Source organism: Sciurus vulgaris (assembly GCF_902686455.1).
Source record: "Sciurus vulgaris genome assembly, chromosome: X".
In the NCBI taxonomy this organism is placed as follows: domain Eukaryota; kingdom Metazoa; phylum Chordata; class Mammalia; order Rodentia; family Sciuridae; genus Sciurus; species Sciurus vulgaris.
Window position 1 is genome coordinate 110,110,605 of NC_136471.1, and position 15,175 is coordinate 110,125,779.

The window sequence follows — 15,175 nt, forward strand, 5'->3', positions numbered from 1 at the left end:
ATAGTAATATTAAAGTGACTAAAATTTTTCTTCTATAACCTAGACATTAGGCAATTTTAATTATGCAGCATTATATAAGAGTCATTTTAATGTCTTTAATTTAGTAGTCAGACTTTTATTCTTTGGGGTGCATTTTCAGACCCAAGGATTGTACACAGTTGACATGTTCTCAATGGAAAATCCCCTCTATGGTTTTTGCATTGACATATAATAGTTGTACATTTTAATGGAGTGTAGTATTGTTTTGGTACGTATATTGTGTAATTGACCTTAACTAATTTTATATTTATGTCTTTGCTAATGTATTGTTCAGATAGTGGTATAATAACTGCTTCAGACTGCATATAAATTGCTTTTCAGTGAAAGGTGAGATAATCTGAAGGCAAAAGAAAGCCACATTTCTTACCTAATTATAAGCAGAAGCAGAAATGGGTTCTTTAAAATCTCCATTATACATAAGACACTCAAAATCAAATACTTCGTCAAATCATTCATGTCATTTTTAATGAAATTCAGTTGAAAATTGTTTACTGATGTGTTCTGTTCTCTCTTCCCCAGGTACTAGGTGATCGATGGGCAAACATCTGTAGGTGGACGGAAGATCGCTGGGTTCTTTTACAAGACATTCTACTAAAATGGCAACGTTTTACAGAAGAACAGGTGAGTCATGTGGAAATCATGGCAGTTAAAGATATGGAGAGGTGTTAAATTGGAAAACAAAAAGATCTATTTTTAATAATTATTTTGCTTCTCTGGAATTCTTTGATTTCTTTCAGTGCCTTTTTAGTGCATGGCTTTCAGAAAAAGAAGATGCAATGAACAAGATTCACACAACTGACTTTAAGGATCAAAATGAAATGTTATCAAGTCTTCAAAAAATGACTGTATGTATATGTTAGATTTTGGTGATCTTTTAAAAATTTCATAGTGTGTTATTATCATTTTTTGGTATTTTCTATCCTATTAAGTCTGAAACCCAATGTTTATCATTTTTGCTAAGTTCATAGATTAAAGTTGGCCTACGTTACTTTTTCAAATGGGGAAATCTATAAGTAGATTTTCACATTTGCTTTTCAAACAAAATTGAACTCATGAAAAAATAAGTATACCTATACTAAAACTTTAGTTAAAACATAAAAAGTAATACTAAGAAGTATTTGTGAGCCTTCTAAAAGTTCTAATCATCATCATTCTAAACTCATAAAGTTGATTCACAGAGTAATATATGAGAAGTATAAGAAATGATTATCATCACATGTTTGGGATTTAACCTTAGTTTAACCAACAAGGATAATCAAATGGCATTCATTATACATACCTCATGTGTTTTGAAAAATGATATGATCTTGGCAGTGACATGATTCCAGGGAAGGCTTCATTGACACATTTTGTTTAACAAGATTAATTTTTTTAAAAGCACTCTAAAACTTCTCTTTTTGAATGTTATTATTTTCCAGGAAAGGAGAGGCCGATCTAATATTAGGAACTTAAATTATTAAATGAAATATTCCAAATTAGAATTCATTAACATTTTGGATACATCAATTCTGTTAAATGCTAACTTGACATTAGTTATTTAAGAAACAAAATTTTATTATAATATTTCATAATTTGACCTAATGAATGTACTTGTAACTGTACTGATATTAGATATTATACTTATTAATACTTGAATAATTTCTTTAAAGCTAAACTTAAATAAATTTCCCTTATTTTTAGTATGTAACATTCTACCAAATATTTGTTTGCATTGTACATTTTTTGTTCCATATGTACTAAGATTCATTGGACTTTTAGTTTAAATTAGGTTCACTTATTGTTACAAGCTAGCTTTTAGGTAAATCATTGGTCTAAGTATAGATGCTTTTTGAGTGATGCAATGCCGATAGAGTTCAGAAAAGTAATTTATGTAACAGAAGATGAGTGCAAAAATATCAGATATATTTATAATTTTATTCATCAACTGATGGGGAGCCATTGAGAGTTTGAAACAATCATACGTACCTTTTTGTAATACTCTTTTGTAGTAAGATTTTTGGTAGTAAGTAGATGAATTAGAACTCTTGAACTAAGTAGCACTGTGGGAATGAGAAGGGAGAAATGACAGATGTTGATGGAATGAGTAAAACTTATCATGAGAGAGAGAGAGGTTTGAAATGATACCCATGCTTCTAAACTGGGCGACTAGATTCCTAGGAGGGTTAGTAGACCTAGGAGGAAAATGGATGAGAAATTTTTGGAAAGCAAAAACATGATAATTATTTGAGTTTTGATACATTGAGTCTAAAATATCTTTGGGATATCCAAGTGAAAACATTCATTTCATTAGCCAACTGGATATATATATACTAGACTCTCAGGAATTAATTCATAACTAGTTAACTATAATAGAGATGTTTCAGGAGTAATTGTGTAGAGTGACACAAAAATTAAGAGTGACAAAAACTGAGGGTACTTTTATATAGTCATGGGCAGAGGATAAGATGCTCAAAAATAGATTGAATAAATATGATTCATGGTACATATCTTCATGGAGAAGTACCAAGGTCAAATTATAGTAGAGCATCTTGGACAATTTTTTAAAATAATCATATCTGGAAAATACCATATGCCAGAAAATTAAAAAGTTATTTTGTATAAGACAGTCATAATTTCACTACACAATGCAAGTTACTATGTAAATCATTGATAGAATTTACCAATCAAGAATGTTGTTCTTAGGAAGCAACAGATTGACAAAATCCAATTACAGTAAAGCTAGAAGAAATGATCTAGCTTATCTCTGATTCAATTACAAGTTTAAAGATCCTTGGGATCAGCTACTCAGGTTATGTCTGAAGAGGAAATTGAGGTCTAGAAAGAAACATATGGCATATACTAGTTATTATATAACATTAGTAGCAGAGTTAAAATGAGCACTAAGGCATCCAGATTTAGGCGCAGGCCTTTCAACCCATTTTAAAACTCTTCATATCATTTGATTTCTTGGAAAAAATAACGGCAATTGAGAACTGTCATTTGTAACAATCATGTGCCACTATGTGGACATTTTTACGACTAAAAGACTTTGACATCCTCTGGACCATGAAGATTCTCTCTTAGCAAAGTCTAAATAATTTTTTAATATGATTAAAATTCATATTATGTCACCTTAGTTGTGAACAAAGTGAAAATATGTTTTGTATAAGTCTTACCATTTGATAGTTAAGCCAATTAACAAAACCTGACAGCTGGTCTAGAATTTGAGGTAAAATTCCCCTGCTGACTCAGGCAGTGAATAAGAATTTAATGTTCATTAAAATATGTCACAGTCTGAGACCCAAAACAGGTACCATCTGTCACCCATTTCTATTATATACCTGGGTATAGATACAGTGTGCTGAAACTCTCTTTTATTTACAATCAATGTAATTTGTTTTAAAATATTATCATTAATAACCCATGGGATTGTTTCCTAGTTTTCAATAAGGATGTGAGGGAAGGAATTTGATGTTTCATTTCTTCTAGATCTGTGGGATTCATATCTAGGCATGTAGATCTTTTTTTATGATTAGAACTATTTTTTTTTTCTGGTGTAAAGGAGACAAGTTAAAGGAGAAAAGAAACTTTTGCCTTTGTGAGGTGAATTGGAAGACTTACAGATTATGTAAGTTATGGGAAGACCCAAGTCTAGAATACATCTGTTTCTAGGGCCTGTTGGTATTGCCAAAGGAGGACAACTCTGGGGAAGCATGGTGATCCAGGAAAGATAAAATAGATAACAATATTAAATAGATACTAAACATAAAAATTCAATTTTCTAGTGTCATAAAAATATGTCTTGGCATTATTCTCAGAGGCATACTCCTCATGAGAATAGAGTGAAGGTTTTCTGGGTCTTTTGTAAGTATACATTACTTTATTCTCTTCAATTCATCTTCTAACCTTGACCAGACAGAACTTGTCTACTTTTGTCTTATTGAACAAGTTGTCTTTCTCTTCCCCATATCACCTACTGACCCAATTGCATTTTTTGACTATAGCTTCTTCCCTACTATGCAAGGGCTATGGGAATACTGTACTTTTCACTGGCTGTGATTCAAATGACAGGGTTAGAGTGCTCATGGGAATTCAGTAAGTCCCTGTTAATAGTGCTCGTCTCCTATGATGTACTCAAAGAATTTATCCACATCGAATCAGTGTTTCTTAAAGTGTGGTCCCCAGACCAGCAACATAAACATTACCTGGAAACTTGCTAGAACTGTACATTTGTGGGCTTGTTCCAAGTTTACTGATGTAGGAACTCTGGGGGTAAGGCCTAACAATCTGCATTTTAACATCTTCCAGGTAATTCTAAAATTCTCTCAAGTTGAGAACCCCTAAACAAGACTAATTTACTGAAGTACCATAACTGGTGATTAGAGCAAAGTGGAGTACTTCTTTCATTTAGATGAGTAATTATAGATTGAGCAGATAAAGAATTCAATTTTTTTAGTGTACTAAATATTGTCTTGGCATTATTCTCTGAGGCATACTCCTTATGATAATACAGTGAAGGTTTCCTGGGCCTTTAATAAGTATACATTCTTTTTTTCCACTTCAATTAATATTCTAACCTTGACAAGATAGAACTCTTCTATTCCTACTTATTTAACAGGGTATCTGTCTTCCCCATATCTACTATCAACCCAATCTGATTTATTGATGATAGCTTCCTGCCTACTTGGAGGTAGGTCCAAGTGACTTGATTCTATCAAAATAAAATATATGTTCTTTTAATTTCCCACTGACCTTTACCTGATATAAGTTTTCTAGAGTTTCCTTTTGTCTCCTGGACCTTTCAGAACTCTGTGGGTTTCTAGCACTCACATGCTAGACATGTGATCAATTCTTGATATGTAAAATGAAATGCTCTCATTATTAGGAACAATTGAAGCATAATTATTTAATATTCTCACATAAGATTCAAACTTAAAGATAGACAGGAAAAGGTAATTCATCACTAAGATTAGTTTATCTGGCATAGCCATGGATTTTCTTTCTTATCCTCCCTCTACTAATTATTGTGAGAGAGATCCTTTAGGAACTGGGAGATTTCAGAGAGCATTCAGGGAAGCAGGAAAAAAGGGAAATAATAATTGAGAACAGAAAATGCCATTATCACTTTTAAATGCTTACATCTAGAATCTACTAGATAGAAATTTTGGTTAGTTCAGTGTTTTGTTATATAGATTTCTATAAAAATGTTTTCAATAATTATACAATTTCATTATAATGCTATTTTAATTTTACCTTAAGTGTACTTTTCCTCATTGCGTTTCTAATTGTGACTTTCAATTTGATAATGTTCACCAAATTCATCTTCATTTTATCTAATATTAACACAGGAGGCTTAATTAAACTTGTTTACGTAGCAGAAGGTTACCCGTAGAATTCCAATACAATTTTCTTGAAACAGTTCTCCAATTCCTTCTTTGAAATGTGTCCAAATCATTACGTATTTAGTTTAAATAATGGATTCACCTTTTAGCCCTACACATAGGGCTATTTAAAATGGTTCTTTAAGTTCTGATAAAGTAAGCCAAGAGGATTGTACTTCCATCGTTTTGTTTTAAGCCTATGTCTTTGTTTATATCATGCCTCTTTTCAAAAAGAACTCACGGTGGCTCACACAAAATAAATGCATGCCAAAAGTTAATTTAAAAAAAGGAAAATTAGTTTCTGTAAAGGAATCTGAGGAATATACGTTTGAAATTCAAGTTCCCTCTCAGCTCTACACAGGTAGCATAAACTGTGTTTTACTACTAGTGAAAGTATGCACTTGAATTTAATGGAAAGGTAACATGAGAATTAAACAAATGAATATAAAAAAACCTATGTACTAATGCACTATCATACCGAGAGTTTTATTTTGATATGAATCCAACTAATAATTAATATTTTTCTGTCACTTTTTTCAAACTAAGAAAAAATAGTACTTATTGAGGAAAATATTAGAAATGAACTTTAAAAGTTGCTTTTTCCTCCCTTAAAATGATTGAAACATAAAATATGCCAATGAAGCCAGTTCTGAATAAAGGATGAACTAATTGAACATGAGACCAAAGCATTCTGTAGTTCATACCTATGGATGTAGGTGGCATGCTAAAATGAGCTACTTTGCAGGGGGGTGTATTGACTGCTCTAAGCCGATGACACTTTGGTTCATGAGCAATTGGTACATCTGTTTCATGACAATTTCTTTGCCATATGTTGTTCTTACATAAGCTTGCATTTGTTTTAGAAAGACAGGTATCATAGTTTAGTTTATAGTCATTGTACTTGCTACTGCCAGAAGAATGGGGTTGTAAAAGGACTATAAAATGATTTTTCTGCCTCCTTCCTTTTTCTTTTCTGTGTTTCTAAGTTAAGTCAGAGACTAGTATTTGGTATTTGGAAATTGGATTTCCCTATGAACAGGGTGACCTTAGTAGTAGAAAAAGTCAAAGAATAAGCTGGTATGATGTACTAGTTTCACATAAGTCACTTTGCTTATTATTTCCAAATAAAAGGGCAAATGTAAACCTTCATTGCTCACAGGAACTTTGGAAATAGGATTGCTATAAAAAAATCACTATATAAAACATGAGCTGGGCATGATAGGTGCAGGGCTGTAATCCTAGCAGCTCAGGAGGCTAAGGCAGGAGGATCTCAAGTTCAAAGCCAGCCTCAGCAAAAGCGAGGTGCTAAGCAACTGAGGGAGAGCCTGTCTCTAAACAAAATACAGATGGACTATATGGCCTTCACTTAAATAAAATACAAAATAGGGCTGGGGATGTGGCTCAGTGGTCAAGTGACCCTGAGTTCAATCCCTGGTATCAAATAAACAAATTATAAGTATTTAAAAAATAAGCAGATAGCTTCTGAGGGATGTGGACCATACTCTATGACATTGTTTTTACTTAATTGCCTTCAAATTAACTTCAGAAAATAGTTATTTCAATAGTCTAATATTAATTAAATAATTGATGCTAACAAAGCTTAAGGTCAGTAAACTGCATGACAAGTTTTAAATTTATAAATAATGGAATATTAAAATTGTGGAAATAAATAATATTGTAATTTTATCCAAATAAACATAGCGTTTCAGAAAGGCAAAGCCCTCCAGACACTCTCATCTTCTCAGCTTACCAGTACTCTTGGAATTTGAGTCAGTTTTTGTTATAATTCTATCAGTAAGAGGAAATTCACTATCATCTAAGAGCAATGCCACCCACCTCCAAATATTTCAAAGCAGTTTCCAGCTGGGCATGGCAGCACACTTCTGTAATTCCAGTAGCTCAGGAGGCTGAAATGGAAGAACCACAAGTTTGAGGCCTCCCTCAGCAACTTATTGAGGCTCTAAGTTACTTGATGAAACCCTATCTCAAAATACAAAAAAAAGAAGGTCTGGGGATGTTGTTCAGTGGTTAAACACCCTTGGGTTCAATCGTTGGTACCAAAAAAAAAAAGTAGTTTCCACATGTTGATCCTGTTTTGCCTTTATGAGACCTTTTACTAATTGATCTCTTGGCAGTCCTTCAGATATTTTAAGCTATCTCTGAAATGCCTCTACATAGTCCTTATTCTAACACGTCTATTTTATCTCTTCAACCTTTTTTGAAAGATTATTTAAAGTTATTATATATATGTTTACGGATATTCAATACCTTGCAGATGTGATTGCAATTTTTTCCCATCTTTAGGCATGAGAAAATACATGCAAAGAATGAACTATAGTGGTTTAATAAACTGTTGTCTAGAACCTAGACTTATTCTGTGATCTGATTTTAACAGGTTTTAAAAACAGATCTAGAAAAGAAAAGGCAAACCATGGACAAACTCAGTTCACTCCACCAAGATCTTCTTTCAACACTGAAAAATAAATCAGTAACACAAAAGATGGAAGCCTGGATGGAAAACTTTGCCCAGCGTTGGGATAATTTAGTCCAAAAGCTTGAAAAGAGTTCAGCACAGGTAAGTGATACCAATTATCATACTATAAATTATGCTGGGGATATTGAAACCTGCATTAAGAGAATAATGCTATGACCCTACAAAGGATATCATAGGATTATTCTGTGTCCAGTGGTCAATTGAATTAAAAACATGGCTATTTCCAGGCATAGTGGCATGGACCTGTAATCCCAGTGACTCGGGGAGGTTGAGGCAGGAGGACTACAATTTTGAGGTGAGCCTCAGCAACCTAGTGAGGCCCTAAGCAACTTAGTGAGATCTGTCTCAAAATAGAAAGGGCTGGAGATGTAGCTCAGTAGAAAAGCACCCCTGGGTTCAATTCTCAGTGTGTCCGCACACGCGCTCACACACATGCGCTCTCACTCACACACACACACACACACACACACACACACACACACAGGCTTTCTAGCTTGACTTGTTTTGTTTTTGGGGAATCAGAAGCAGAGGAATGAGTACTGATTGATTAAATTAGTTACTACACTCCTGTTTAATAGTAATGGGGAGCTGCATGACAGGGCAGTTGATCAAATGCCAGGGAACTCTAACATCACAATCTGACTCTGAATCACAGATTCCTAGAAACATGAGGGCCATTAGTCAACCTCATTTTATATTTGGAAAAAAATAAAACGAAACCAGAGAAGAAAAGTGAATTCTGCAAGGAAGTGTAATTGTAGGAACAAGACTATGGCCCAGGTCCTTTAATTTCTCTGAAGACCTCTTTTATTAGGGCAAATAATGAACTAATCATTGGATTTTCTGCTTCATACTGTTGATTTCATAAAATCATCAATGTTGCTTAATTACATATAGGCTATAATTTAGGAAAATATAGCTGTAGTTTTGGAAAATAACAAAGTTACAATTCTAGTGTAATAATGTGGTTTTATGTTAGTGATTTTAGAAGTCTTAGTAATTGAAACAGCAGGGATTGTTTTTTGGTTTCATATTATCTGATGGTAGAATAATAGGAAGCCATTCAAAATATTGACATTATGTGTATTCTATCACATTGTTTTATATTTTAATGGCATTTGCTAATTGATCACTATTCATGACTCAATGCTATGCATACACACTTATTAAAACAATGATCTCATTCAATAGATTTTAGGTAGATATCTCCTTTGTTGTGAGACATGTACAAGGAATTTGTTTTTCTGAGACTTGATATTTGATAAGCAGCACTTAGGAAACACTTATTGAAAGATGAACAAAGGAAATTTGAGGTGTTAACTTCCATAAATACAATTATAAATATTAATCAGCCATATGATTTCATTCCCTGTTGAATTTTCCTTTTAAACCCAAACTCATGTAAAAATTAAAGAAATATGAGAATTGATCACAATAATTTCTCATATAATTGATACTAAAATCCATTTGTTATCTAATTTATTTTAGCAATTAATTGTCCTAATAGTAATTTTACTACTACGTCATGTATTGTTATTATATATGATCAGCCTATGGTTACTTTTCAGCTTTGCAATATCACTGGTATTTATGCAATAAATACATGAGGCATGTGTAAATTTGTAACTTATAACTCAGTGATGATGATGTTCCAATACATAGTTATTGATCCCATAGGTTATTGCTGCAATAAAATGGATAGAAACTATGTGAACTATTGGTATTATTTGGTAAAGTTGTTTTAAAATGCGTTCCTTTTAATACATTTGTGGAGGTGTAACTGCTACACTGTAGGTCATGTCTGGTTCACTTGTACCATATTTAGATGTTCTCAGACTTCAGTGTGCATGATAATCATCTGGGGAACAGATTAAAATGCATATTCTCAGTAGATCCTGGGAAGGACCCAGGAATACATTCCTTTAAGAAGCCTTTTGATACAGACTGCATGTATACCCTATTTCACCGCATGATTGTTGCAGATTTTATGGCATTTTTTTTTCTAAAAATTGGGGTGCATGCATTATGTGAAGTTTTTTTTTTTAAAGAAAAAATTGTGCTGGTATTAAAAATCATTTATTGCTCAAATATCTTTGTTGCAACATTACCATTCACAGGATACTAGTGAATATATATTAATGTGAGATTATATAGTGAAATATATTATAAACACTGATTAACAAAGGTAATGACATACTTATCCACCCCTGCCTTCTGGTTTTTCACAATGGTGGCTAAAATGGGAAAAGGGAGACTTTATTGGAGACGCGGTACTTAAAGAAACTCATTCCTTTGGAATGGTACTAATTTTCAATGAGGGTTGTATATATTTCTTCAATGTGTTACTGATTTGATTATTCTAGTTGGTGGAAAAAGTATTAGGAGCCTTATTTTTAATGACCTAAGAGTTATGAGACCAGTACCTAGGCAATTTACTTAACCTCTTATTCAGCAATTAAGCAGTACTATCTTTGATTTGTGTAGTTCTTCACAAAATTATGTTCACCATACATTATAGCATGTATCTGTTCTGCTTGTTCACTGGAATATGATGAGAATAAAACAAAGCAATAGAAATAAGATCATTTTTGAGAGAAGAGAAAAGGTGATCCTAATACATACATCATACTGATTAGTGAGTCTGCAGGCCTGTGGTTCACCATGATTTTTTTCAGACAGTTATATGTTCCTATACCAGACCAGGAAACAGATAAATGAACCTAAGCAAGTTGTTTCCTAGAACACTGAAGTCTGACCTTTCATGAGCTCATGTCTTAAGTTTATCCTCATTGAATTTTCCCCAAAATGTACCATCCATATCTTTGCCAATCCATATCTTCATTGGGGTTATTGAATTCTTAGGAAGATAGAAATGAAGCTGCCCAGAGAAATTAAAGGAAGATAGAGACAAGGAAGAAAGATTGATAATTTACAGTAAAAAAAAAAAAAAAAAGCAATTGATTTTCTTTTGTGAATGTCAAATTGAGCTCTATCAAAAATACATTTATGTAATTCTAAGAATGTTAGGGTGAGGTGGTGACTTTAAAGAACAAAACTCACTTATGTGCCTTTTGCCCCTTATATTCGTGAGGGAAAATATCAGTCTCATTAATGACTACTCACACTTTATACCTAGATTTTTTTAAAGACTTTTAAATGATTGGTGAAAAAATGAGACAAGTTTGGATAATAATTTTAAACTCATAATAGTTAAACCTTGTTATTGTGAGGTAAGGTATAGGAATTGTGACTGAGAGAGAGGACAAGGCATCTGATTGTTCACATATAAAGAACATTGTGTGCCTATGACTCTGACAGCTATTCAGGTCAAAGCTTTGAGGGATTTTGACCTTATGAAGCAGTTGCATGGCAAGAGATCAAAGCATGATTAAAATGAGCTGTGAGGGCTGCTCTCCTGCATTTTAAAGTCAGGTTTGGCTTCAATAATACCTGGACACAAGCTGAGGATGTCAAACTTGATGAGAAGGCAGTCCGAGAAAATAGAAATGCTTTGTTTCTGAATGTTGGATGGATAGTAACTCTTGTTATGTGGATATTAATAGGGGAAATGAGGGCAAATGAAAAATACCCTGGGTTGACTTCTGTAAAAGCTCAAATGATCCTATGCCTCTCCTGTTTTTTTTAATAAATATACTTGTTGAGACTTGCCATGACACTAAATAATATACTTTATCTTAATTATGAAATATGATAGCAATCCATTTTAATATAGGAAAATAAAATATAATTTAAGTGATTTGAAACCTTGTACCCATCTAAATGAAATCTCATATACTGTGTAAAGAGCATATGATTATTTTATAATTCATTGTGATAATTTATATTAAAGTTGAATATGGGCATCTTAGATATAAAATATTTATCTTTCCAGATAAGTCTGAAAGTTTTATAGTTTTGTGACATTTTAGCAAAGGAAATATCTCCTTTCTTGGGAATAAGGAAAATTCTATGACTCAAATAACTTTTAGGATCTCATTCCCATTTTGTAAATATTTTGCTACATGGCTACTGACCAATTTTGCAGTATTCTCAACTATGAGCAAAAATATCTTAAAGCAAATATACTTAGAATTCCCCTCTCCTTGAACATGAATATTTATGTTCATGCTGTGTGTTTCTGTGCTTACACAGATGATACCCAATGAGGAAATATGATCATTAGATTTGTATATACGTATTGTATATCATTTATGTCCTGCTGAATGATTTAAACTCTTGACAGACACATGACTAATGGAAAGCATGGCTGGATATGATAAGCCAGTGATTTTCATTATTGCCAGATGTTGATAGAAGGATGCAGTATATGAAGGTGGAAATTTGTTTGCCTTTTTTTTCTAAGTCAATTCTTATTTTTTAAAGATTTTAATTTTTACTTGTGACAAAATATTTTATATCACATTCTGGCTATATCCACTCAAAGCATTCATTGGACTGTATCCATTCTCAAAGCATTCATTAGTTTGAAGACCTATTGATATATGTGATGTAGTTACAATTGGTTTGCCTCTATTCGTTTTTTGTTAGTAATTTTAATTAAAATACTCGAAACCTTTCAGTTGACAGCCCTTTTTAGTCGTTCCTGAAAACTCTCCAAGCCTTAAAAGCCTGCTGCCAATTAAAAAAATGTTTTTATAAAAAGTAGAATTAAAGCAAAATTCCCTCACTTATTTTAGGAATCCATCTCATTGAAATCTATGGATTGACACTTTGACTTGTAGAATATATTTTGGTTCATTTATCAGGGTGTAATTTTATTAGAAATATTTGAAATTAGAGTTCAAATTACTTTGGAAATTAATTGTATCCTTTCACTACCTCCAACTATAATAAGTATTCAGAATGGGCCTTCTATAGCAGTGCAATATATTTATGTTGTTAATTCATTATCTACAACAATATAAAACACTGAAAATTTAATACAGTAAGGCTGAGTTAACTCTTAGAACCTTTCCTTCTCTATTTATAAAATGAAAATTTGAGGACAAACAGATATCTATAGGGTCCTCATAATCCTAAATGTCTTATGTTTCTATTTCCTTGAAATTTTGTATAAAACTCTGGATTACTGATGGTATTCCAACTGTCTCCACTATATCAACTTCAGAGGTAGTTGGACAATGACTATGAAAATAAAATCCTCTTCCTATTTAAAATAGACTGACCTCAGAAATTATATTTCACTCTTGAATATGTAATTAATATGGCATAAGGATATAATACTCGGCATCTATATGATACATTCACTATGTACTGATAATAAATGAAATAACATGTGAAAAAGATGCAAGTTCTTTTCCTAACCAAGTACCTGATAATATTCATCACTATTTATAGAATATATTTCATTACTTCCATGTCAGATGGTATGTAGAAGAAGGTCAGGTGGATGAGGAAAAAGTAAATTACATTGCTTTTGAATTTTTGCAGGTGCAGTTAATTTATAAGGTTGTTGAAATTCTGTATTTAGTATGAATCCAGAAGCCAAGATGTATGTCTTCCTTCTGACACATTTTATACTAAAGATAATTTGAAGTGAGGAACAAAATATATAAAATGGAAGAGACAGTTTTACAGAATGAACCTTCTTAATTATCCTATATTTTATTTCAAAGGGAAGAATGATTTCTTTATGATGTCTTCTGAGTATTTGACTCTAATTGTGCTCATGATTCCAATGTCAGTACCTATTCAAGTAGTTTTATTGCCTTATTATCAATATCATAACAGGACAATAATTAATATTAAAAATTAGTTACCAAACTACTGTCATGAACTTTAGCATGTATTGTATGCTACACTTACTTATGGCACTTGCTCTGTACTCTTTCACAAAAACAGAGCATTTTATAACCTTGTGCTTAATAACAACCTTCTTTGTGAGCACCTGATCTTTTATCCCAAGATTTTCCCACATCTCAGTATATAAATCTTTTCCATTGCTTAGAGATATGAATCTTAACACCATCAGATTTTTATGCCTTGTGCTAACATGTTTGTCAAGATACTTTTAAGCTTGGTTAACAATTATCAGCTAAGGATGTTGCTATGATTGTGAAGTATGTTTTAAAGGGTACAAGTATAATCCATACTGATTAAACATCAATGGACACTCAAAATTTATGTATGTATACATATATGTATATATGTGTATACATAAACATGTATAATCCATACTGATTAAACATCAATGGGCACTCAAAATTTATGTATGTATACATATATGTATATATGTGTATACATAAACGTGTATACACATACATATACACATATGCTTATATACATGAGTATTAATTACACATTCATATGAAACTTTCCTGAATCTTTGAAACTTTGCTTATAAAAGTAACATTTTGTAGGAAATGTTTTGTGCTTCAATTTGGAAACTAAAAATAATACAGAAATATATGGTACACACTGTAAATTATTCCAGTGTTTATATCTTCCATTGTTTACTCAATAGAATCCTGCAAACATTTTCCAAAAGCATTGAAATAGTAGAAAAATGTATACTTTATTGCATTCATATACCATAATTTACTTAAACCATTGCCTACTGACTTAATGTTGTTTCCACTATTTTACTGTTAAAAGTAGCCCTATGAACAGGGAAAAATGTTATATACAGCCTTCAGCAACAAAATAAATTTAAATGTTAAGATGCTGATGGAGGGAAATCTTCTAACATTTCAAAAGAAATTTCATTGATTATGTTCAGTGCATGTAGTTATTTTGCATAGTGAAAATTTTCATGTGGCACTCATTTCAAAATTATCTTTGTGTTTATTGCCTTCCCTGCTAAACCATAAAATTCCTAAAGGCAAAGATCTATTTCTAAATGCCTTTCAATGAATACATGTTCAACCTTATTGGGATTTAATTGAAACATTACGGTTTAGGTGTTGGATAAGTTATACAACTTTAGATTGCTTTGAATGAAGATGGTGTCCAGAGCCAGGAAACATTGGTTTTGAAGTATCAATTATATAAAGCTAGTTCTAGCAAGTAACTGATACTATATAACTTGGGAATGAGATTAGAGTTGTGATTATCAGGCTTCAATTTTTTAGAACTGTCATATAGAAAAAAATACTTAATTTCTTCTCTATTCAAAGTTCAAACCAGAGTTAAACTGGAGGAAGTCACAAGACTTCCATGAGTTGTTAAAACCTTTGCCAGTGGGAAATTTTGCTGCCATACTAAGGAAAGCATTGTCAACTTCAGAGAGTAGCAAATCTTACATTAAGCAGGAGATTATGTT

The 15,175-nt window shown here is 32.2% G+C and overlaps 1 protein-coding gene across 5 annotated transcripts in view; it reads left to right on the forward strand.

The window, feature by feature from the left end:
• The window catches only part of DMD (dystrophin), a 2,089,750-nt gene that overhangs the window by 617,006 nt on the left and 1,457,569 nt on the right, over window positions 1–15,175 (forward strand). For all 5 annotated transcript variants that reach the window (XM_079122792.1, XM_079122788.1, XM_079122791.1 and 2 more), the window contains 3 exons: window positions 559–660; window positions 777–884; window positions 7,795–7,974. In XM_079122792.1, coding sequence (XP_078978918.1) covers window positions 559–660; window positions 777–884; window positions 7,795–7,974 — 390 coding nt within the window. The remainder of the gene's footprint in view (window positions 1–558; window positions 661–776; window positions 885–7,794; window positions 7,975–15,175) is intronic.